Here is a 17,147-nt window from a genome sequence, read left to right as displayed (position 1 = left end):
AGAGAGGGTTTGTGTGTGTGTGTGTGTGTGTGTGTGTGTGTGTGTGTGTGTGTGTGTGTGTGTGTGTGTGTGTGTGTGTGTGTGTGTGTGTGTGTGTGTGTGTGTGAGGGATTCAGTCTGAGTCTGCATGAACATTGTCATCCCATGGGCCCAGACATTCAATTTGATTTCACACAATGCATCAAAGAAATTATGGGGAATTGGGCATTTTTTTAATGCACAAAATACTTCAAGAAACATCCACAAGTAAAGGAAGGAGAGGTTCTATAGTATTTATCTGTACACAATTAGGCAAAACTGTCACACGCTGATCTGCTAAGGTGAAAGAAAAGCTCAAAATTGCAGTGCACTACTGCACTACTACTGTGTCTTGTTTTGTTTTTGAATGTCGTGCAAATCCATGAATCCATCTTCCATCCAAAGCACACAATCGCATTTGCCAGTATATCTCTGTCCTGACAGAAGCAGACACTGAGTAATCAATGGCTCCCTGTGCCCAAAAAATCTGTCCCCGGTGACATTTCACTGTGTCTGGATCTGCAGTCTAAATCCAAGTTCTTCAAACATAAACACACACACACTCATACAAACATGCACCCGTACACACACACACACACACACACACACATACACATACACACACAAGAAGGAATGAATCTGGCCTGGAGACTCCATAAACATGTCAGAGGACACTGAACAGCATTGCACACGATTAGGATGAATTTATAGCTTTAACACGCTTATAAGTCAGCAAAACAAAGAGCGGGAGAAGAGTAAAGTCCTCCTTGAGCTGATCGGTGAGGAAAGTAAACCTGACACCAACATGTTTTCTCAGTTCATGAATCCTCAGACGAACTAGGCCTCTTTTGTTGGAGGGACAATATACACGAATGTATTAATGCAGTAACTAAATCTGCAGCAGGGTGTAAAATTTGCCAAATGAAATATTCAAATGATTGAAGCCAAAATTATTACTAATGTCACGCTGCTCTTTTTCACTGCTTGTCCATCAAGTCCAAGCAAATGTAATTACATTTGCGTTGTGCATGTATATCCCAAAAAAAAAATCCACATTTGCAGAATTGTGTCTGTATGTAATTCTTATAAATGAAAGTTGTGTGTCGATAAGCAAAGAGGTCATTTGAAATGAAATGGTTCAAATGTTGCTCAGTGCCTTAATTTGCTGGCTGTTTCATCAGCGCTTGTGTTGCACAAATGTACTCTAAAGCTGAATGTGACGATGGAAGTGATGTTAGGAGGATTTCATTTGTATGGAGAGCAATGCGAATCCATTCTGCGGCTGATCGTCTCGCTGAGTTTGGATGATCTTTCTTCGTCTCTCTCTCTCTCTCTCTCTCTCTCTCTCTCTCTCTCTTTCTCTCTCGCTCTCTCTCTCTTTCTGCTACTGTGTTCAATGCGTCTCCAAGTGCGCACCATCAGTCTGCAGCAGCGCTCCGTAGACCGCCTGCCAGGCATCAGCGCTCTCAGCTCGGCGTCTATTTGTGGAGGAGCTGCTCTTCATCCAATCAACCCAACAGGTGGATAGTAAGCGAGAACACACCGCAAAATACACCCTGCATGCCGAGGGGGGAACTGGAAGCAGGCCGGGTAGCACTGGGGAAACTTCCTCATTTTCGTTTCCAGGATTTTTTTTTTTTTCGCGGTGAGCCAACTGCGGTGTGCCTGCGTTTTCCTCTCATTAATGAAACCGAATGGAGATCGTGATCCGAGAAATCTGGATGTACAGTTGGAGTATTGCAAGTCTCTGAAAATGAGAGTGGAGAATGCATACTAGAATAAAACAGCAGGAGAAAGACGGTCAAGCGTAAGGCAGCGGGTCTCCTCGCAGCGCTACACCGCAGTTTTGACTCTTGGGGGACCATGCTTTACTAGATAGATAAAGGGAATATTCACTTGAGGCTTTAAACGTCTGTTGAATGCATGGTCTTGGGCTAATTTCCAAAGGAAGGACCTTCAGCAAAGTTCCAATGTGCATCATCTCAAAGGTTAGGTTGTTTTTTTTCCCTTCATACTGGAAAAAATATAGTACAAAGATAAAAGAAATAATAGCTATATTTTGTGATCCACGTAATTCTCTGGATTCTTAAAAAAAAATTTAAACTGTCACTCATCTTCTGAAGGCACCCTTTAGTACAGCTGCAACTGTGAGAGCTGATCATTTTATGATTGTTTAATCTCACTCTTCTGGCTTCCCTAAACGTGCCACAGTGTCTCTTGGAAAGCTGGTAGTATTTATATACTTCAGTCTCTGATACTGCACTTGAGTGCTGCTACACTCTTTGTGTAGTAAAACTGCTCAGCGCTGATCCCAGCAAGCTGTAACTGGGGCTTCTGCACAGGATGCATCTGTATTTTCTGTCAGGTCTGTCAGAACAGAGGAAGTGGTGGGTGGTGGGTGATGGTGCCCTCACTTTGTAATTTCAGAAAGTTCACAATGTCAAGTTAATGTGTTTCTCTACTACAGTAAGACATCAGCTGCCATGTAAGACCTCTGTCAAACCAGAAAGCCCTAGTAGAGGATGTACTAACAATAAGACTCGCTCACCCCCTGGCATTCTCATTCTCAGGCCCCACATTAGAGCTGATGAGCAGGCCCTTACACCTGATATTGTTTGGATTTTGCATGAAGTAACAGACTAACCAATGCACTGTCACAAATGTGTGTTTCTGCATCCACTAGGTGGCGATAGAGAGCACAGGCTTACTTCGTACAGTATTATGTTGCTAGACAACACAGTTATTTTGATGTACATCAAATGATATTGGTTACATCACTTTTACTTCCTGTAACCACTTGATGGTGCTACGACTTAAATCCAGCCTGTTGATGTCTTCAGGTCGGTACGCTCATTAAACTTTTTAAGTTTGGGAAAAAAAAATCAGACCATGTGGAGTCTAGTTACTGCAGTTTTTGGTTCTATGGTGAAATATCAAAATTTGCTACCTCACCACGGTAATACGGTTCAATGGAAACTCACAGACCCACCAGGAGTACATGACTGGGTTGTTTCCTTTTGCCAATAGGTGGCGCTGTGACCTATTTGCCCCCCCAAAAAAGGGCCCTTGTATCAGCCCTAAGTGTTTCTCTGTCTCACTTCAGTGGATGCTCATCTTCTTCAGAGAGAATTCTTTTCACTCTGCCTCACTCTGAAGATTGAAGTATTTCAGTATGACTGCAGGTCCCCATGTAGCCAATTCAGAGGTACTTTCGATTCAAAGTGGAATTGTTCCGCTGAGGGCTTCAGAAATACCAAACTGACACCCACAATCTCAAATGAGGTGGGGGGCCTTTCATTTTAGATTGCTTTTTGTCCTGGTTTGAAAATATATAGTACGTGGAGAACATTTGGAGAACATTTCTACAACTTGGGTTGTTAAAAAGGACCAGCCAGCAATGGCAACCATTTTGCCGTTGTTAAACCAGCTCTCGCAGCACATCAGGCTGTAGGAATGTTGGCGTTACTGGCACGAATGCTGAGCAGTCACATTGTATCTCAGAATCTGCCGGGAAGAAGCCATATACTGGAATAGTCGACGCCAGGTCATTTCCATGCTAACTATTTGAGAATTAGAGGCTTTGAACTGAATATTTTTACACAAATTGTATCTGACTAATGTTCCTGAAACTTATCAGAGAGGTGACACATGTGCCAAGGAAGAAGCCTTTTAACTTTAGGGCAAAAAACCCCACATTTTCTTTGGCCTGCTGATTAATTATTTATAAAGTAATATTAAGTTCTTCCAGCACGAGAAGCGGGTACTTAGGAATTTTGTTACTTTATCATGTTCAGCGTTTTACTGCACAGCTTTTTCACTTTTCCTGCAAGTCCTTAAAGCCTGAACCTCATCCAAAGAGTGTTAGGGAACTGTGATAACAAAGCTCACCGCTTGTGTTTATATTGACTCTGTAGTGCATCTGTTCAGTGTTGAAAGTCTTCTCACACGCTGATACTGATTCACATTCATACAGAAATGCCAAAACATTGGTTACTTCATCATTACTGTGCATATGCCAACTGAAATATATTATCGCTACGTGCAGTCATTTGAAGACGGCTGCAATGGTTTCATCATTGCCACACTGCAGGGAGTATGGAGATGGTCGCTGGTGCCTTATCAGGAGAAAGCCACACTGTTACTGGGAAGGTAAAAGTGCAGCAAGTGTCCATTTGCTGTCACCAGGCAACCAGTAACATAGCTGCTGTCAGTCAATTAGCAAGATTTGCTACATATATTGATGAAAGCTGCTCGGGAACTAAGAAATCCGCTATTTTGGCATCAGATTCAGTTGCTGGTTATCTTTTTTTTGTGTCTTTTCTTTATTTTAATCCTTCAGTCATTGATGTGGTTTACAGGGTTCATAAAAATACTGGAAAAGTAATAGGTTTTAAAAAAAAGCATTTTTAAAGCCTGGAAAAGTTTGTTTTGTTTTGTTTTTTTTAATAAATGCTGAAAATTTGGGAAAATGTCTGCGTACTGAATTTTACGTGATCAACTGAGAGAAATATGTTTTGGTGAATATCGATATACTTTTATACATGTTTATTTTTCCATTGACCTTGTCATTCAATTTTATGAGTATTGTCCTCACAGACATGGCAATATCATGAAAATACTTTGGTATGAATATTTGGTTGGTTTTTGAGGAAAATGCATGACAAACAGTTTGGAGAAATGTCCAGTTTATCACTTGGAGGGCAAAATCAATTTGAAATGACAGAAGAAATTTAAAGAGTCACTAAGTCACTAAACGATGACTCTCAGAGATGCACTGGTCAGCTTTATGTGAAATTTATGTTAGGAGTGGCGAAGGATGCGCTGTCCGCTCCGTCTGTAATCCTTTCACCTCTTTTCCATCTTCATCTTTGCTTTCCTCTGACAGTAACACTTCTGTCCCTGTCTCTCCTCTCTAGTGTGAACTCCCCCGGCCTGGCAGCAGCTGTTAGCAGAGTGCTGGTCTGAATCCTGGGGGGATGTCACAGCTGTACTACCGGCGCACTGACAGCTCCTCGTACCGGGACCGCATCCCGCTGAGAATCGTACGGGCTGAGTCGGAGCTGTCGCCCCTTGAGAAGGCCTACCTCGGAGCTGTGGAGAAGGGGGACTATGCTAGTGTCAAACAGGCTCTCGAGGTGTGTGTGTGTGTGTGTGTGTGTGTGTGTGTATGTGTGTGTGTGTGTGTGTGTGTGTGTGTGTGTGTGTGTGTGTGTGTGTGTGTGTATTGCATCAATGACTGAATAAATGATTAATTTGGTGAATGAATAAATCAATAAAGCTTCAAAAACTCTGAAAGATGGATGGATGATACACTAAACGTCCAATCTTATTAGAATAATTCAGTAGTGATTTATAGGTAATGCTCAGCCATTATGATAAGTGTCAGATCTCAAGTAAGCGTAAAGTATTGCTTTAGATCAGCTGCTACATTCCCTGAGATGCCCAGAAAGTAAAAAAAAAACAAATAATCCAAAACCAACCGTGCCTCATAGTTGCATAGTTAATGACACTATGCTATAAGGGGGAAATGAAAGCTGTGTTCCATCTATAGTAGCTATAACTCGTACTCCCTGTTCAGGGAATGTCCGCTAATTGGATCTCCTTTCGACCGTGGTCCTCCATCCTGAACACCCTGCAACACCACCAATGTAACCATGGTAACATAAACACCTCAGATACTTGTTGCACTACTAGGAAATGTTGCATGACTGAAATAAAGTAGCAAATATACTGTATATTAAAACAGAGACTGCTTCAACAAAAAAATAAGCATTCTCATTGATCACATTTATTTTACATACAATGTGAGTGGAGTAATTTACAAATGGATTTCGACTGTCCCGATAACTTACAAGATTGTTTTCTTATATGATTAATTGATTTCTGGTTTCATGGTCTCATGCATTCAGTCTTATAAAACACTCAAACACAAATGACAATTGTGTGTGCAGGAAACACAAGACAAAACTTTTGATATCAGACAGTGATATTGTTGGAAGTGTAATTTGTTAACATTTTGGCTTCATCTTACGATTGTGGAAAATATGTATAGAGATTATCCCCCAGTGCTTTCTTCATACATGCTAATTCAACACCAGCACTGTAGGTGAAGACAAAGTTGTCTGTTGCTACATTAACACAAAGTGTAACTCTTTAATCCAACTTTGACTTTCATTTGTTGTTCTTGTTGTTAGGAAGCAGAGATCTACTTCAAGATCAACATCAACTGCATCGATCCTCTGGGCCGCACCGCGCTGCTCATCGCCATTGAGAATGAGAACCTGGAAATCATTGAACTCTTGCTGAGCTTCAATGTCTACGTCGGCGATGCCCTGCTGCACGCCATCCGTAAGGAAGTTGTGGGAGCCGTGGAGCTGCTGCTAAATCATAAGAAGCCAAGTGGCGGCATGCAGGTGAGAAAGAGGTTGCAAATAAATATTGCATTATTCAAGTGAGGCGAGCTTGAAGCAATGTTTGTGCATCCCTGACACACAGCACACAATTATAGATTAATTTAAGTGAAAGCATCAATATCACTTCGGCAAACTTTTCTGTCGATATCCTGATCATTTCTAACCTGACATGCTTTGGTCTCAGTAACTGTGTATTGTGAGAAGGATAGAAGGATAGAATTCAGCATTAGCCAGGAAGTCATTATGCAACTTGTACACCGCATGCTGCTGCTTGAAGCTTTTTGTACTGTTAAAAATAATGACCGAGTTGTATTAGCTACAACAAAAGCTGATACTTCATAAGCTGTCTTCATAAAGTTTTTTTTTTCCTGTCAACTGAAGAACAGACGTGTTTTTAAGAAAAATATTTAATGAGTATGCTCACTGAGAGAAAATGATATATCCTTAATCCAAAGGTTTATTATATTCTTGTCATGTATGTGTGTGTGTGTATAAATATATATATATATACACACATATATGTGTATATATAGAGATATATTTTTAACACAGTATACATTATGTGAGCACAAAAATGTGGCATCTAATTAGTAACATATGGCAAGAGCCAAGACAAACTAATGTGATGGAAATGAGGTTGTGAAGGCCTGTCCCTCGCTTATTAAGAAGCAACAGAACTGTTCTGTTTTTGCCCCAAAATAAAGAATTAGGAAAGAGCATGAAAGCATGGCTTCATTTTTGATGGGATGTTCTTTTACCAATCAACAAAGAACTGGATTAAAAGTATGCTGCACTTAAGATGATATATTCAGGGATATTTGATACGATTATATAAATATTTCAGCTATTGCCCCTATGACCACTTTCCAGTAGATAACGCACTGAAGTGTATAATTAGATTTCTTTTAACTGTGTGCAGTCAAAGAGGCCGGTGGCACTTTGACACTAATCTGGAAGCTAATCATAGAAAAGATATATTAATTGGAAGAAGGAAAAAGGGGGCTGGAGGATGAAATTCACAGAGAAGTTGAGAAGAGAGTGAAAGGCTGCAATTGCAAATGTGTTATTTTGGTACATGGTGCTCGGATAGCTCTTTTCACAGGTGTGTGATGGGTCTGCATTGATGTTACCTGCATAATTTCCTGATGTATAAATTTTAAATGAAGGCCGTGGCTCTCATATCCCCTCTCATCGGATTTAGGGCAAACTGTTCATGAGGCTGATGACCTTATTGCCATCTGAAAATTTAAGGATTCAAAGAGAGGGGCACGGTGGTTTGTGTGGGAGGAGAGGAACCAGTCCTGACTGTCTGGATGATGGATTGGTGATGGAACTTGTGGAGGCTGATATTTAGGGGACCGTCTGGGATGGTTGTGTTCACCGCAGGAGCTGAAGCCCACAAACAGGATTCTCTTATACTTCCCTTGGGGTGCGGAGGTGTTGCAGGATGTAGTGCAATCTCGTGTTGCTTGCATCATCTACTGATCTGTGTGCCTAGCAAACAAACTGCAGGGGGCTGCAGTGTCCTCAGCGGGCGGGTGATAACGCAGTGATGGACACTTTATTAGAACTTCGAAAGTCAAGTGTCAGTACCACATATTTGCCACCCACTCGCTGTATTTGAAAAGATCAAAGTGTGTCAAAAGGTATTATAGTGTGTGATGATTATTGCTATGAAGCATTCTGAATATTTATGGATGCCTCTTACTATATTCACAGGCTAACACATTGTAAGTGTGTTCAAAATAAGTTATGAGTTCTGATTGTTTTTATACAGCATCATAAATAACCATGAGTGCTTATAACTATGAACTTCTGAAGCGTTGTAATGCATTATAAGCACATTTGTAATGCGTTATAAGGCTTCATAGAAACTGTCACTGACACGTTCCGAAATCTTTCAGCGCTCTGTCCAGTTTTTTGGAAAAAAAACTTTAGTTCTAATGACATCATCATCTAAACAAGTACGATCGAATGAATTATTTTCAAGGTGACACTTCTCTTGGACCCACACATGCCTCACAGGTTCCCGTCTCTCTTATCTCTGTCTATCAGCAGGAACGTACCATAAACCTCTCAAGGACAGATGATTTTTGGCTCCCTTCATCAACTGAGACAAGTGAAGCAGCTCATTTTGGCACAAAGTGAAATAGTAAATAAAAAAAGTGTATTAGTCAACAAAAGAGAGTGCAGAAAGGGAGCCGAATCAGTTTTATGGAGGACTGAAATACAGAGGCCAAATAATCTAAACCCCCTCAGACGTGAAATTTACCAGCCACCACATTTCCTCTTTACCTTAATGTCTTCTTGAGATAGTGTCCCTTCCTATCGCATAACTAGGTTTGGAAAATAAATCATCTCACTGTATGGAATTCCCCAAGAAATCCTCATCACGTATATTAAAAGGCTGTGTGGGAAAAGAGAATCTTACCTGTCAGTTCCCTGAGATTTATTAATAAGAAAATTCGTTTTATGCTTTTGCTGGAATTGTGTGTATTTATCTTCTTGTTTTGCAGGCTGCCTGAATGGACATGTCTGAAATAAACTGGCAAGTGATGTGGTTTATTTGTTATCATGCCAAGAAGCGTTATTGGTTATCAGCATTGTGAACAGCCTCATGTATTATCTACACTAGGAGGATAATACATCAGGCTGTTCACAATGCTGATGGCCAACAGGCTTGGAAGGGTGTCAGCTGTGTCTGGAGGCTCTGTCTCAGTTATAAAAGCTTTTTGTTTTATCTTTTTTTTTTTACTTCTCATGTTCTCCTATAGTTACGTAATGGAGTCCTCCTCCAAACATAGACTCCAGTATGCCTGAATGCCCAACAACGGGAGGTAATATTCTGCAGTGTCATTCAAAAAATAAGACTGCTGTGTCCCATTTTTATCACCAACAAGTATTTGCGATTGTGTAGGAAGACACAAGGAAGCCCGTGGGGAGGCTTGAAAAAGAGCAGTGGGAACAAATGCACTGAGTAGTGGAGAGTGGCTCACGCAGCAGATGCTAATGTTGCATTTTTAATCAATATGCTGATGCTGAATGCCTGGTATTTATATGACAAACAAATACGCGCCACAAATGGGCTGTAATTCCTTCTTTTGGCGTCTTCGTCCCACATGTCGAGCAGAGAATAATGCTTTTTAGAAATGTGCGAGCAATGACTTCTGCCATGGCTCGGTGCCTCTCTTTGGAGTTGAGATTGAAATGACATATTGGCAGCATACACATGATAATTCTTTTTAGGTGTAATATGGATGATGAAACATTTGTGAGGAAATGAACCCTAGATGATAATATTTTTGGGGGGAGAAAAATGGATGATGCAAAGGGTCATAAAGATATTTGTCATTAAAACGAGTATTTCTTTAAATCAAGACAAAATAAACTGAACTTTATGACGGAAGAAGATAAATATTTTAGATAATCATCTAAAATCCGCTGTCATGAAGGAACCTACGGCATCATCGTCCACTAGATTGAGCAGAATATTTACATTCATTCTTACGATTGTGATTTCTTCTCCTCCTGATGCGCTCAGTAAAGGCTTAAATATTAAGTCTGTCAAAAAGAAATCAATGAATTGTGATTATACATGTATCTCCCTGCAATAATGTGGGAGCCAAATCAATTGGGTCTTGGTTGTGTATTGATTTGCTCTCTCAGAATTTACTGCATATTATCCGTCCTGTGAGAGAAAGAGTGATCCCTCCGTGAAGATTTCTAGTTGGCTTTTTTTTTCCAACTTGTTTTTCTTTTTTAATAGTTTTTACTCATTTGAGTCAACAGTTTAAGGACAGGCGGTGTTGTATCTCGAGGCAAACTGTGATTTATGACTTTGGCCTACACAAATAAGATTTGAATTGACTTGTTTAGGCTGCACACATTTTATTCCTAACTTATTTCCTGTCTTCCCTCACACAACTATGTGTGCGAAGGGTACAGGACGTGAAGTGATTTAAACCTTATATGTTGATTACTGCGTTAGATTTCCAAATACATCACTCACTGTTATGAGCCTACGAGGCATCTTATTCTCATGGATATCAGTTGCTACAAATATACTGAAATGTGTCATGAGAAAGCGAGTCAAGATCGAAAGTAGAGTTAAAAATCTTTAGTGGGACTCGCATAAGAGAGCATGTATCCCTTGTCGCCTTGTCGCGGCGCTTTGCTGTCACTTGTGTCTTCTTGTATGAAAATCTGCCACTGGAGAACGTTACACTGCTTACAGATTTTTTTTGTAATATTAGATGAGAGAACCCGGTCATGTCAAGAGGCTAAGCTGGAGTTGGATGATAAGAGGGATACGTGGAATGACTTTATTTCCGGAAATAATGATTTCCTCTGTGAAGTGTTCATTGTTACCCTCACAGTAGTTTTGATATAGATTGCATTTTGTGTGGAACTTTGACCAAAAGAGTAATTTCACGCTGGTGTTTGAACAGTTTTCAATTCAGCATCAAAAAAGGTATGACATCTGTTTTCTTAACCCCCCCCCCATGCCATTGAACTCCACGGTAAAGACCTTGGACTTGGAACTGCACCCTGAGGTGAACAAGAGGCCTTTCAAGCTCTGCGCTTAACCAAATCAATTACTGTACTTCCGCTATGTCCTGAGCAAGTCAGCTTCACCTGACGGAAGGAAAAGACTCATAAACTGGCGATGTATCACCTGGCCAAAATGTCCTGCCTCTACAGCCTCCTTCAATTTATGTGTGATGAAAGCTTTTGTCCTCCTGTCTCCTTCCAAAGGTTCCTCCTATCTTATTAGACAAGCAGTTCTCTGACTTCACCCCTGACATCACTCCCATCATCCTCGCTGCTCACACCAACAACTATGAAATTATCAAACTGCTGGTGCAGAAAGGCGTGTCCATGCCTCAGCCACATGAGGTGAGCCTGGCGTCAGTTTTGACTGGATTTTAATTGTTATTCTAAATGGAAAGGAACAAGCAACTTTTGGGGAAATATGCTTTTCGTCCCATCATATTTTAGAGCCAGACAAGCAGATAGATAACCCTCTCTCTTCTCTGTGGGAATAACAGAGCTCCAGATCCCCACTGGATGGCTTACTGCTACTTAGCTCAGCTGCAGTGCTCGCAATGCAGCAGTGGAGAGAGCCGTCTCAAAGGTCATCAAATTCACTTTTCTCCCCAACAGTCTTTAACTGTATCAGTAGAACTTCAGTAAGGTTGTGCTGAAAATGTGCCATGAAAAAAGCAAAACATAAGACCGTTGACTGCAATTTGATGCAAGCCGTGACAAGCCCCTTTGTATCTTTGAGGCTGAGGCAGCGGATGTCTTTCCCAGTACATGACAGCATCTCGTAATTTTCAAGTTGTTTTTTTGTTTTTGTTTTTGTTTTTTACAGCAAATGTTAAGCATAACCATAGCTCTATTAATACAAGCAAAGAAAGTTTGAGAACGACTTTGAGACAGTTTCCCTACTGCCCCATTGCTAGCATTCATTGCAGTTAAGCTAACTAGTGGTTAGCTGTCCCGTGGAGCCTGGAGCTCAATAATGCACACACAGAGTTGAGGAGAGGATATTTAAGCTTGTCTGGTTCTAAAAATGATGGACACTAAGTGTATTTTCCAAAAGGTTTGTTTTTGAGAGTTTGTGTTTATACATGTTGCCTTTCTGGGTTTTTATATTCTTGTCGATTCAGAGACAATAAACCTGTAACTGTTAAGGATTCCACATTCTTTGCGACTGCTTTGCACTTTTGCACTATTAAGCCCTTACCTCATGCATTTAAATGTGAAGAAATCATATTCATTTTAATTCATTTAAGTTGAAGTTTTTACTCATCTTTGCACTTTGTTTATTACCGTACACACATACAGTACATTGACTCAAAATCTTGTGTATACCAAGTATACAATCTCCCCATTGTGTGAATGATAAATAAGTAATTCTAAGTGACACATACAGTAACAATAGACCAGAGATGCATCCTATTATCGTTTACATGCACCTCATTGAAATGTGTTTGATGCTGCAGGTGCGTTGTAACTGTGTGGAGTGTGTGTCTAGTTCCGACGTGGACAGCTTGCGGCACTCTCGCTCACGTCTTAACATCTACAAAGCGCTGTCCAGCCCTTCGTTAATTGCGCTCTCCAGCGAGGACCCTTTCCTCACAGCGTTCAGGCTCAGCTGGGAGCTGCAGGAGCTCAGTAAGGTGAGGACAGTGGAGCTGCAGCAGCAGTCAGTGTGACGTTAAAGAACAGCAGTACTGATTGATTAACCTCACTGACTTGTGTGAGCTTTCATAATAGCATTGTGTGGCATTTAAAGACCTGACAGTCAATTAAGTAAACATAAATGCATGAATAACTGTCTGGGTAAATGTATTTCATTATCAGAGCAATAGAGATACCATGAAAGGAAATTCTCAAGTCACTGGAGTTGACCAATGAAAACAATTGCAACATTTCATAATAGATGACGCGTGAAACTAATTCAAAGCGTTTTAAACATTAAACTTCAGTTCAATATGTATGTCAGACTCATCCTGTATGGATGCTTAAAACTCTACTTATGAAAACCTTTTGTTAGAAACAACTTACTGACACAATATACCCAGAGACCAGATTTGATTCACAAATAACGCTTTCTTGACAAACCTGTTCTTTAAAATGTTTCCCCACTTGTATTTCAGCTGTCATACTCTTCTTCCAGATCAGTTAATGTCTTTGGCACCTTTATTCACTTTACCCTCCTCTATCTCTCACTCCCTCGCTCGCTTTCAGGTGGAGAATGAGTTCAAATCAGAATACGAGGAGCTTTCTCAACAGTGTAAACAGTTTGCCAAAGACCTCTTGGACCAGACAAGAAGCTCCAGAGAGCTTGAGATGATCCTCAACTACAGAGATGACATCAATTTATTGGAGGAAGAGGGCAACAGTGACCTGGCAAGACTCAAACTGGCTATTAAGTACCACCAAAAGGAGGTAGGCAAGACGCAGTCTTAGTACATGTGAGCACCATTAAAACTGCATTTATAAATTTTGATTTCCTGTTTGTACTCCTGATAATAATTACAGACTAAACCACAGCTCCCTGGGAGAGACAGTGTGAGTGTGTGACATCTGTATTTAATCTTGTGTTCACGCTGCCATTATATCACAGTCAAAACACACTTGTACTGCTGTCACGACAAGTAAAGACTGGCAATCAAACAACTTCACTTTGAAGGCTTCATCAGTGTAGGAATTAAGCTGCAAATATCATCGAGTAATCTCTCTCCCACACATAAATATATACACCAAACACACACACAAATACACACAGTAGTGTTTCATTCACTTCAGACATCATTGAATTGACCCAAACTCAAATTCTGACCTTTGCTTAACCTCACAACAGGTCTTTGCCATTAATTTAAATGATTAATGCCGATGATTTTCATAATGGGAACATCCTTTCATCCCCAAAGGGTGTGCGCAAGCACACATACACACACACACACACACACACACACACACACACACACACACACACACACACACACCTTGGTCTTCCTCTGTTTCATTTGCCCAATATTGTTTACTACATGTTACCTAACAGCTTGTTATTACATTTCAATGGCACATGCCCCCGGAAGCTTCCGCATTGTGTGTGTGTGTGTTTGTGTGTGCGCGCGCGCGTGCGTGCATGTGTGTGTGTGTGTGTGTGTGTGTGTGTGTGTGTGTGTGTGTGTGTGTGTGTTGTCTGAAAACAACTGCCAAGACTCAGCCAGTGTCTCCCACAGGTGTCACTGCCAGCCACGATCATCACCTACGATGGCGTTAGAGTAGCTCCTTTTCCAGCTCTGCCTCATGTTGGTTTGAAACCTATCTGTGTTTTCCCTCTAGCAGGCCACACGTGTGGCCATAAATGGTGAAGATTCAGTCACTTATGCTTTGAGTAATCATGGAAAAACCAGGATAGATATGATTAATGATGTTCATTATGTTTTAGAGGCTGCAGCTGGAGTCACTGTTTTGTTATGTTTTCTCCTGGATGTGCGTCAGCTCATAACACACTGGGAAAGTTTAATTAACCTTTAATTACTTCTACAGTTCGCCTTCAGTTTCCTTGTGAGTAAATAGAACCGTTTTTAGGACATTTATTGCAGAATAAACACATAAATAATGATGGAATAACTATGTATTTATCGGTATATTGTTTAAAAACTGTCTATTATGAGTGATAAAGCTCCCTTTAAATGTGAATATTGGCTCCGACTCACTCGTCCCAAAACTGTGATAATTGTAACTATGAGTAACTGCTGACTTATGGTTTTTATCAGTCTTCAGTTGCTGTACTACAAATGTACCCAAACCTGCGTAGGAGAATTTAAATCAGAGAGACTGTGCAGAAAGGCTGTTTTTTGATCGAGTTGCTTCGACAGTAAACGGCTGGAGGAATCCTCGTCTAGGTAGAGAGGCTTTAAGTAGGTATTACAATGCAGAATTGTTCCACTGAATATAAAGGTAGGGCAGAAAGGATGAGAAACCCGGCACATTGCTCCCGAGAGGGTCTTATAATTCACTGAGCTGTCTTTTGCTGGGAGGTCTGCCTGGCTGTCAGATCACCTCTGAAGGAGTCTCGATTTATAACGCTCCTCCTCCTCCATCCATTGAATTGCTGCGCATCCAGATACAGGTTGGAAAATGAACACAAGGGGACAATTGTGAGTAATCCAAGTGCACGTGATTTTATGCAGCCCTCTTTTTTTTTTGCGGAGAATGAACGGTACAGAACACACTGTAAAGAAACATCGTCATCTGCCTTCAACTGTCCCTCCACTAATTTGTCTCTGCAGTGTTTTAATTACCCAGATGTCCCAACAGGCTCCTCTTCTGCATCCAATCTGTAACACCCTTCGATCGCACTTGGACTTTGATGGACGGCAGATTCTCATTATGTGGGTCCAACCCGCTGCCCTTTTCCAGTGATTAATACACAAGCCACCGAGAATTGTTAGCAGTCACTTCAAGGTGATGCTGCGGCTCATTCAGCTGCTCAGGTGGTTGAGACATTGTTAGTGTGAGGCAGAATGATTGATGCCAGCGTGCATTTCAAATAATACTCCTTATCAAGTCATTTGTGGAAACCAGCCTTGTTTGGCCATCACAGGAAATGACCCCATCTCAACTTGTCAGATTATTACTGTTCAATCATTTTTCTTCTTTAGTCAGGGACACGGTTTTTCCGATTGACAGGCCTATATTTCACAAATGATTTTTGATATGTGTAAAAACATGTTTGCATGTCATTCACCTGTAACATTTTTCCTTATTTCTGAGGCGTTTGTGACGATGGGCAAAGACTTGAACAAAACTGAGCTGACGTGCTGAACTTTTTGTGTGTCCCTAATCTTTATTCAGGTACAGCAGATTGCCTTTTTTTGATTTTTGTTCTTGTCTTGGGAAAAATAAAATGGATTGGCCTCAGTTTTGTTTTAGAGAAAGTTGACTTCTCAATTTTTTTGTAAAGTTTGCAGTTATCTCCTCCAATGTGGTAATAACTGTGCGCTTGTTTTTTTAGGGCAATGTAGAGATTATGATTAAATTCATATGAGAGATCATTAACGTTGCAATGGACAAGTGATTAACTAATGGAGGCAATATGATCGAATTGTTTATCTTGGATACTGAAGACTGAAGTCATCTACTTCTAATTAGGTTATGCATCTACTGCCTATAGCTTTGTAACGTCTATCAAGGCACAGATACCTTTAGAAAATAGATGGGGAAAATGGTTTTTTTATCAAATTAGTCGGGGTGGCACGGTGGTGCAGTGGTTAGCACTGTCGCTTCACAGCGAGAAGGTTCTGGTTCAAATCCCGGCTTGGGTGCAGGATCCTTCTGTGTGGAGTCTGCATGTTCTCCCTGTTCCTGTGTGGGTTCTCTCTGGTACTCCAGCTTCCTCCCACAGTCCAAAGACATCAAGAGGGGACGAGGCTGATTGATACTCTAAATTGACCGTAGGTGTGACTGTGAGTGTGAATGGTTGTCTGTCTCTATGTGTTGGCCCTGTGATGGACTGGTGACCTGTCCAGGGTGAACCCCGCCTCTTGCCTGAAGGCTGCTGGGATAGACTCCAGCCCCCCCGCGACCCTTAACAGGTAGACGATGGATGGATGGATCAGCATTCAGGGTTTGTGAATTCAGTGGGATTTTTTCCACATTCACTGATATAAAGAAAGCAAGTGTGATACAGTATGTGTGAGGGATTATGTAGCTTTAAAGAATTTGCTGCTCAAATGAGAATTTGCGATGGAAAATATTCAGCTCAATAAAGAACTAACAGTCTGCTGCAGTCGGCTATGCATGATGACATCTTCACACTCACACACACACATACAACACACACCACACCCATACCCACTCAGGTATTTACCAAGATTGCTTTGTGCATGTGACAGATGATCTTCAAAGCAGACGGGGTTTCGCTCCCTGCAATGCATCGTGGGATAAGTGGACACTTATTCGGACTGGAAGCTTGTTTGAAAGTGTTTCAGTCAGGGCTTTTGTCTCTGCTGTGATCACCACTCATCTTTTTTGAGTGGGTTTTTTTTTTGGAGGAGGGGGGGGGGGGCAAACTCACACTCAAGCTTTTATAATTGGCATGACACTCAGCCTGAAGGTGTGATTCGGCTTCTACAGAACGGGCAGTTCACGAGTGTGGCAGTGAGTCATGGGAAGATAGTTTATGACCCTCAA

The 17,147-nt window shown here is 41.1% G+C and overlaps 1 protein-coding gene across 5 annotated transcripts in view; it reads left to right on the top strand.

Moving 5' to 3' along the window:
* Window positions 1–1,415: 1,415 nt before the first annotated feature.
* LOC147248663 (short transient receptor potential channel 4-like) overlaps window positions 1,416–17,147 on the top strand; it is a 29,886-nt gene continuing 14,154 nt past the window's right edge. For 2 of the 5 annotated variants that reach the window (XM_086226081.1, XM_086226077.1), the window contains exons 1-6: window positions 1,576–2,006; window positions 4,935–5,153; window positions 6,213–6,431; window positions 11,187–11,327; window positions 12,440–12,616; window positions 13,188–13,388. In XM_086226081.1, coding sequence (XP_086082207.1) covers window positions 4,995–5,153; window positions 6,213–6,431; window positions 11,187–11,327; window positions 12,440–12,616; window positions 13,188–13,388 — 897 coding nt within the window. In that variant the 5' untranslated portion in view covers window positions 1,576–2,006; window positions 4,935–4,994. Of the gene's footprint in view, window positions 1,546–1,575; window positions 2,007–4,934; window positions 5,154–6,212; window positions 6,432–11,186; window positions 11,328–12,439; window positions 12,617–13,187; window positions 13,389–17,147 lie in introns of those variants that run through there. The other 3 variants (XM_086226079.1, XM_086226080.1, XM_086226082.1) reach the window with 3 other exon arrangements.

The sequence above is a fragment of the Aulostomus chinensis genome, chromosome 15, assembly GCF_037954235.1.
Source record: "Aulostomus chinensis isolate RoL2024-O1b breed Wild chromosome 15, RoL_Achi_v1.0, whole genome shotgun sequence".
NCBI classification, from domain to species: Eukaryota; Metazoa; Chordata; class Actinopteri; order Syngnathiformes; family Aulostomidae; genus Aulostomus; species Aulostomus chinensis.
This window is presented reverse-complemented; position numbering and strand designations above follow the sequence as displayed.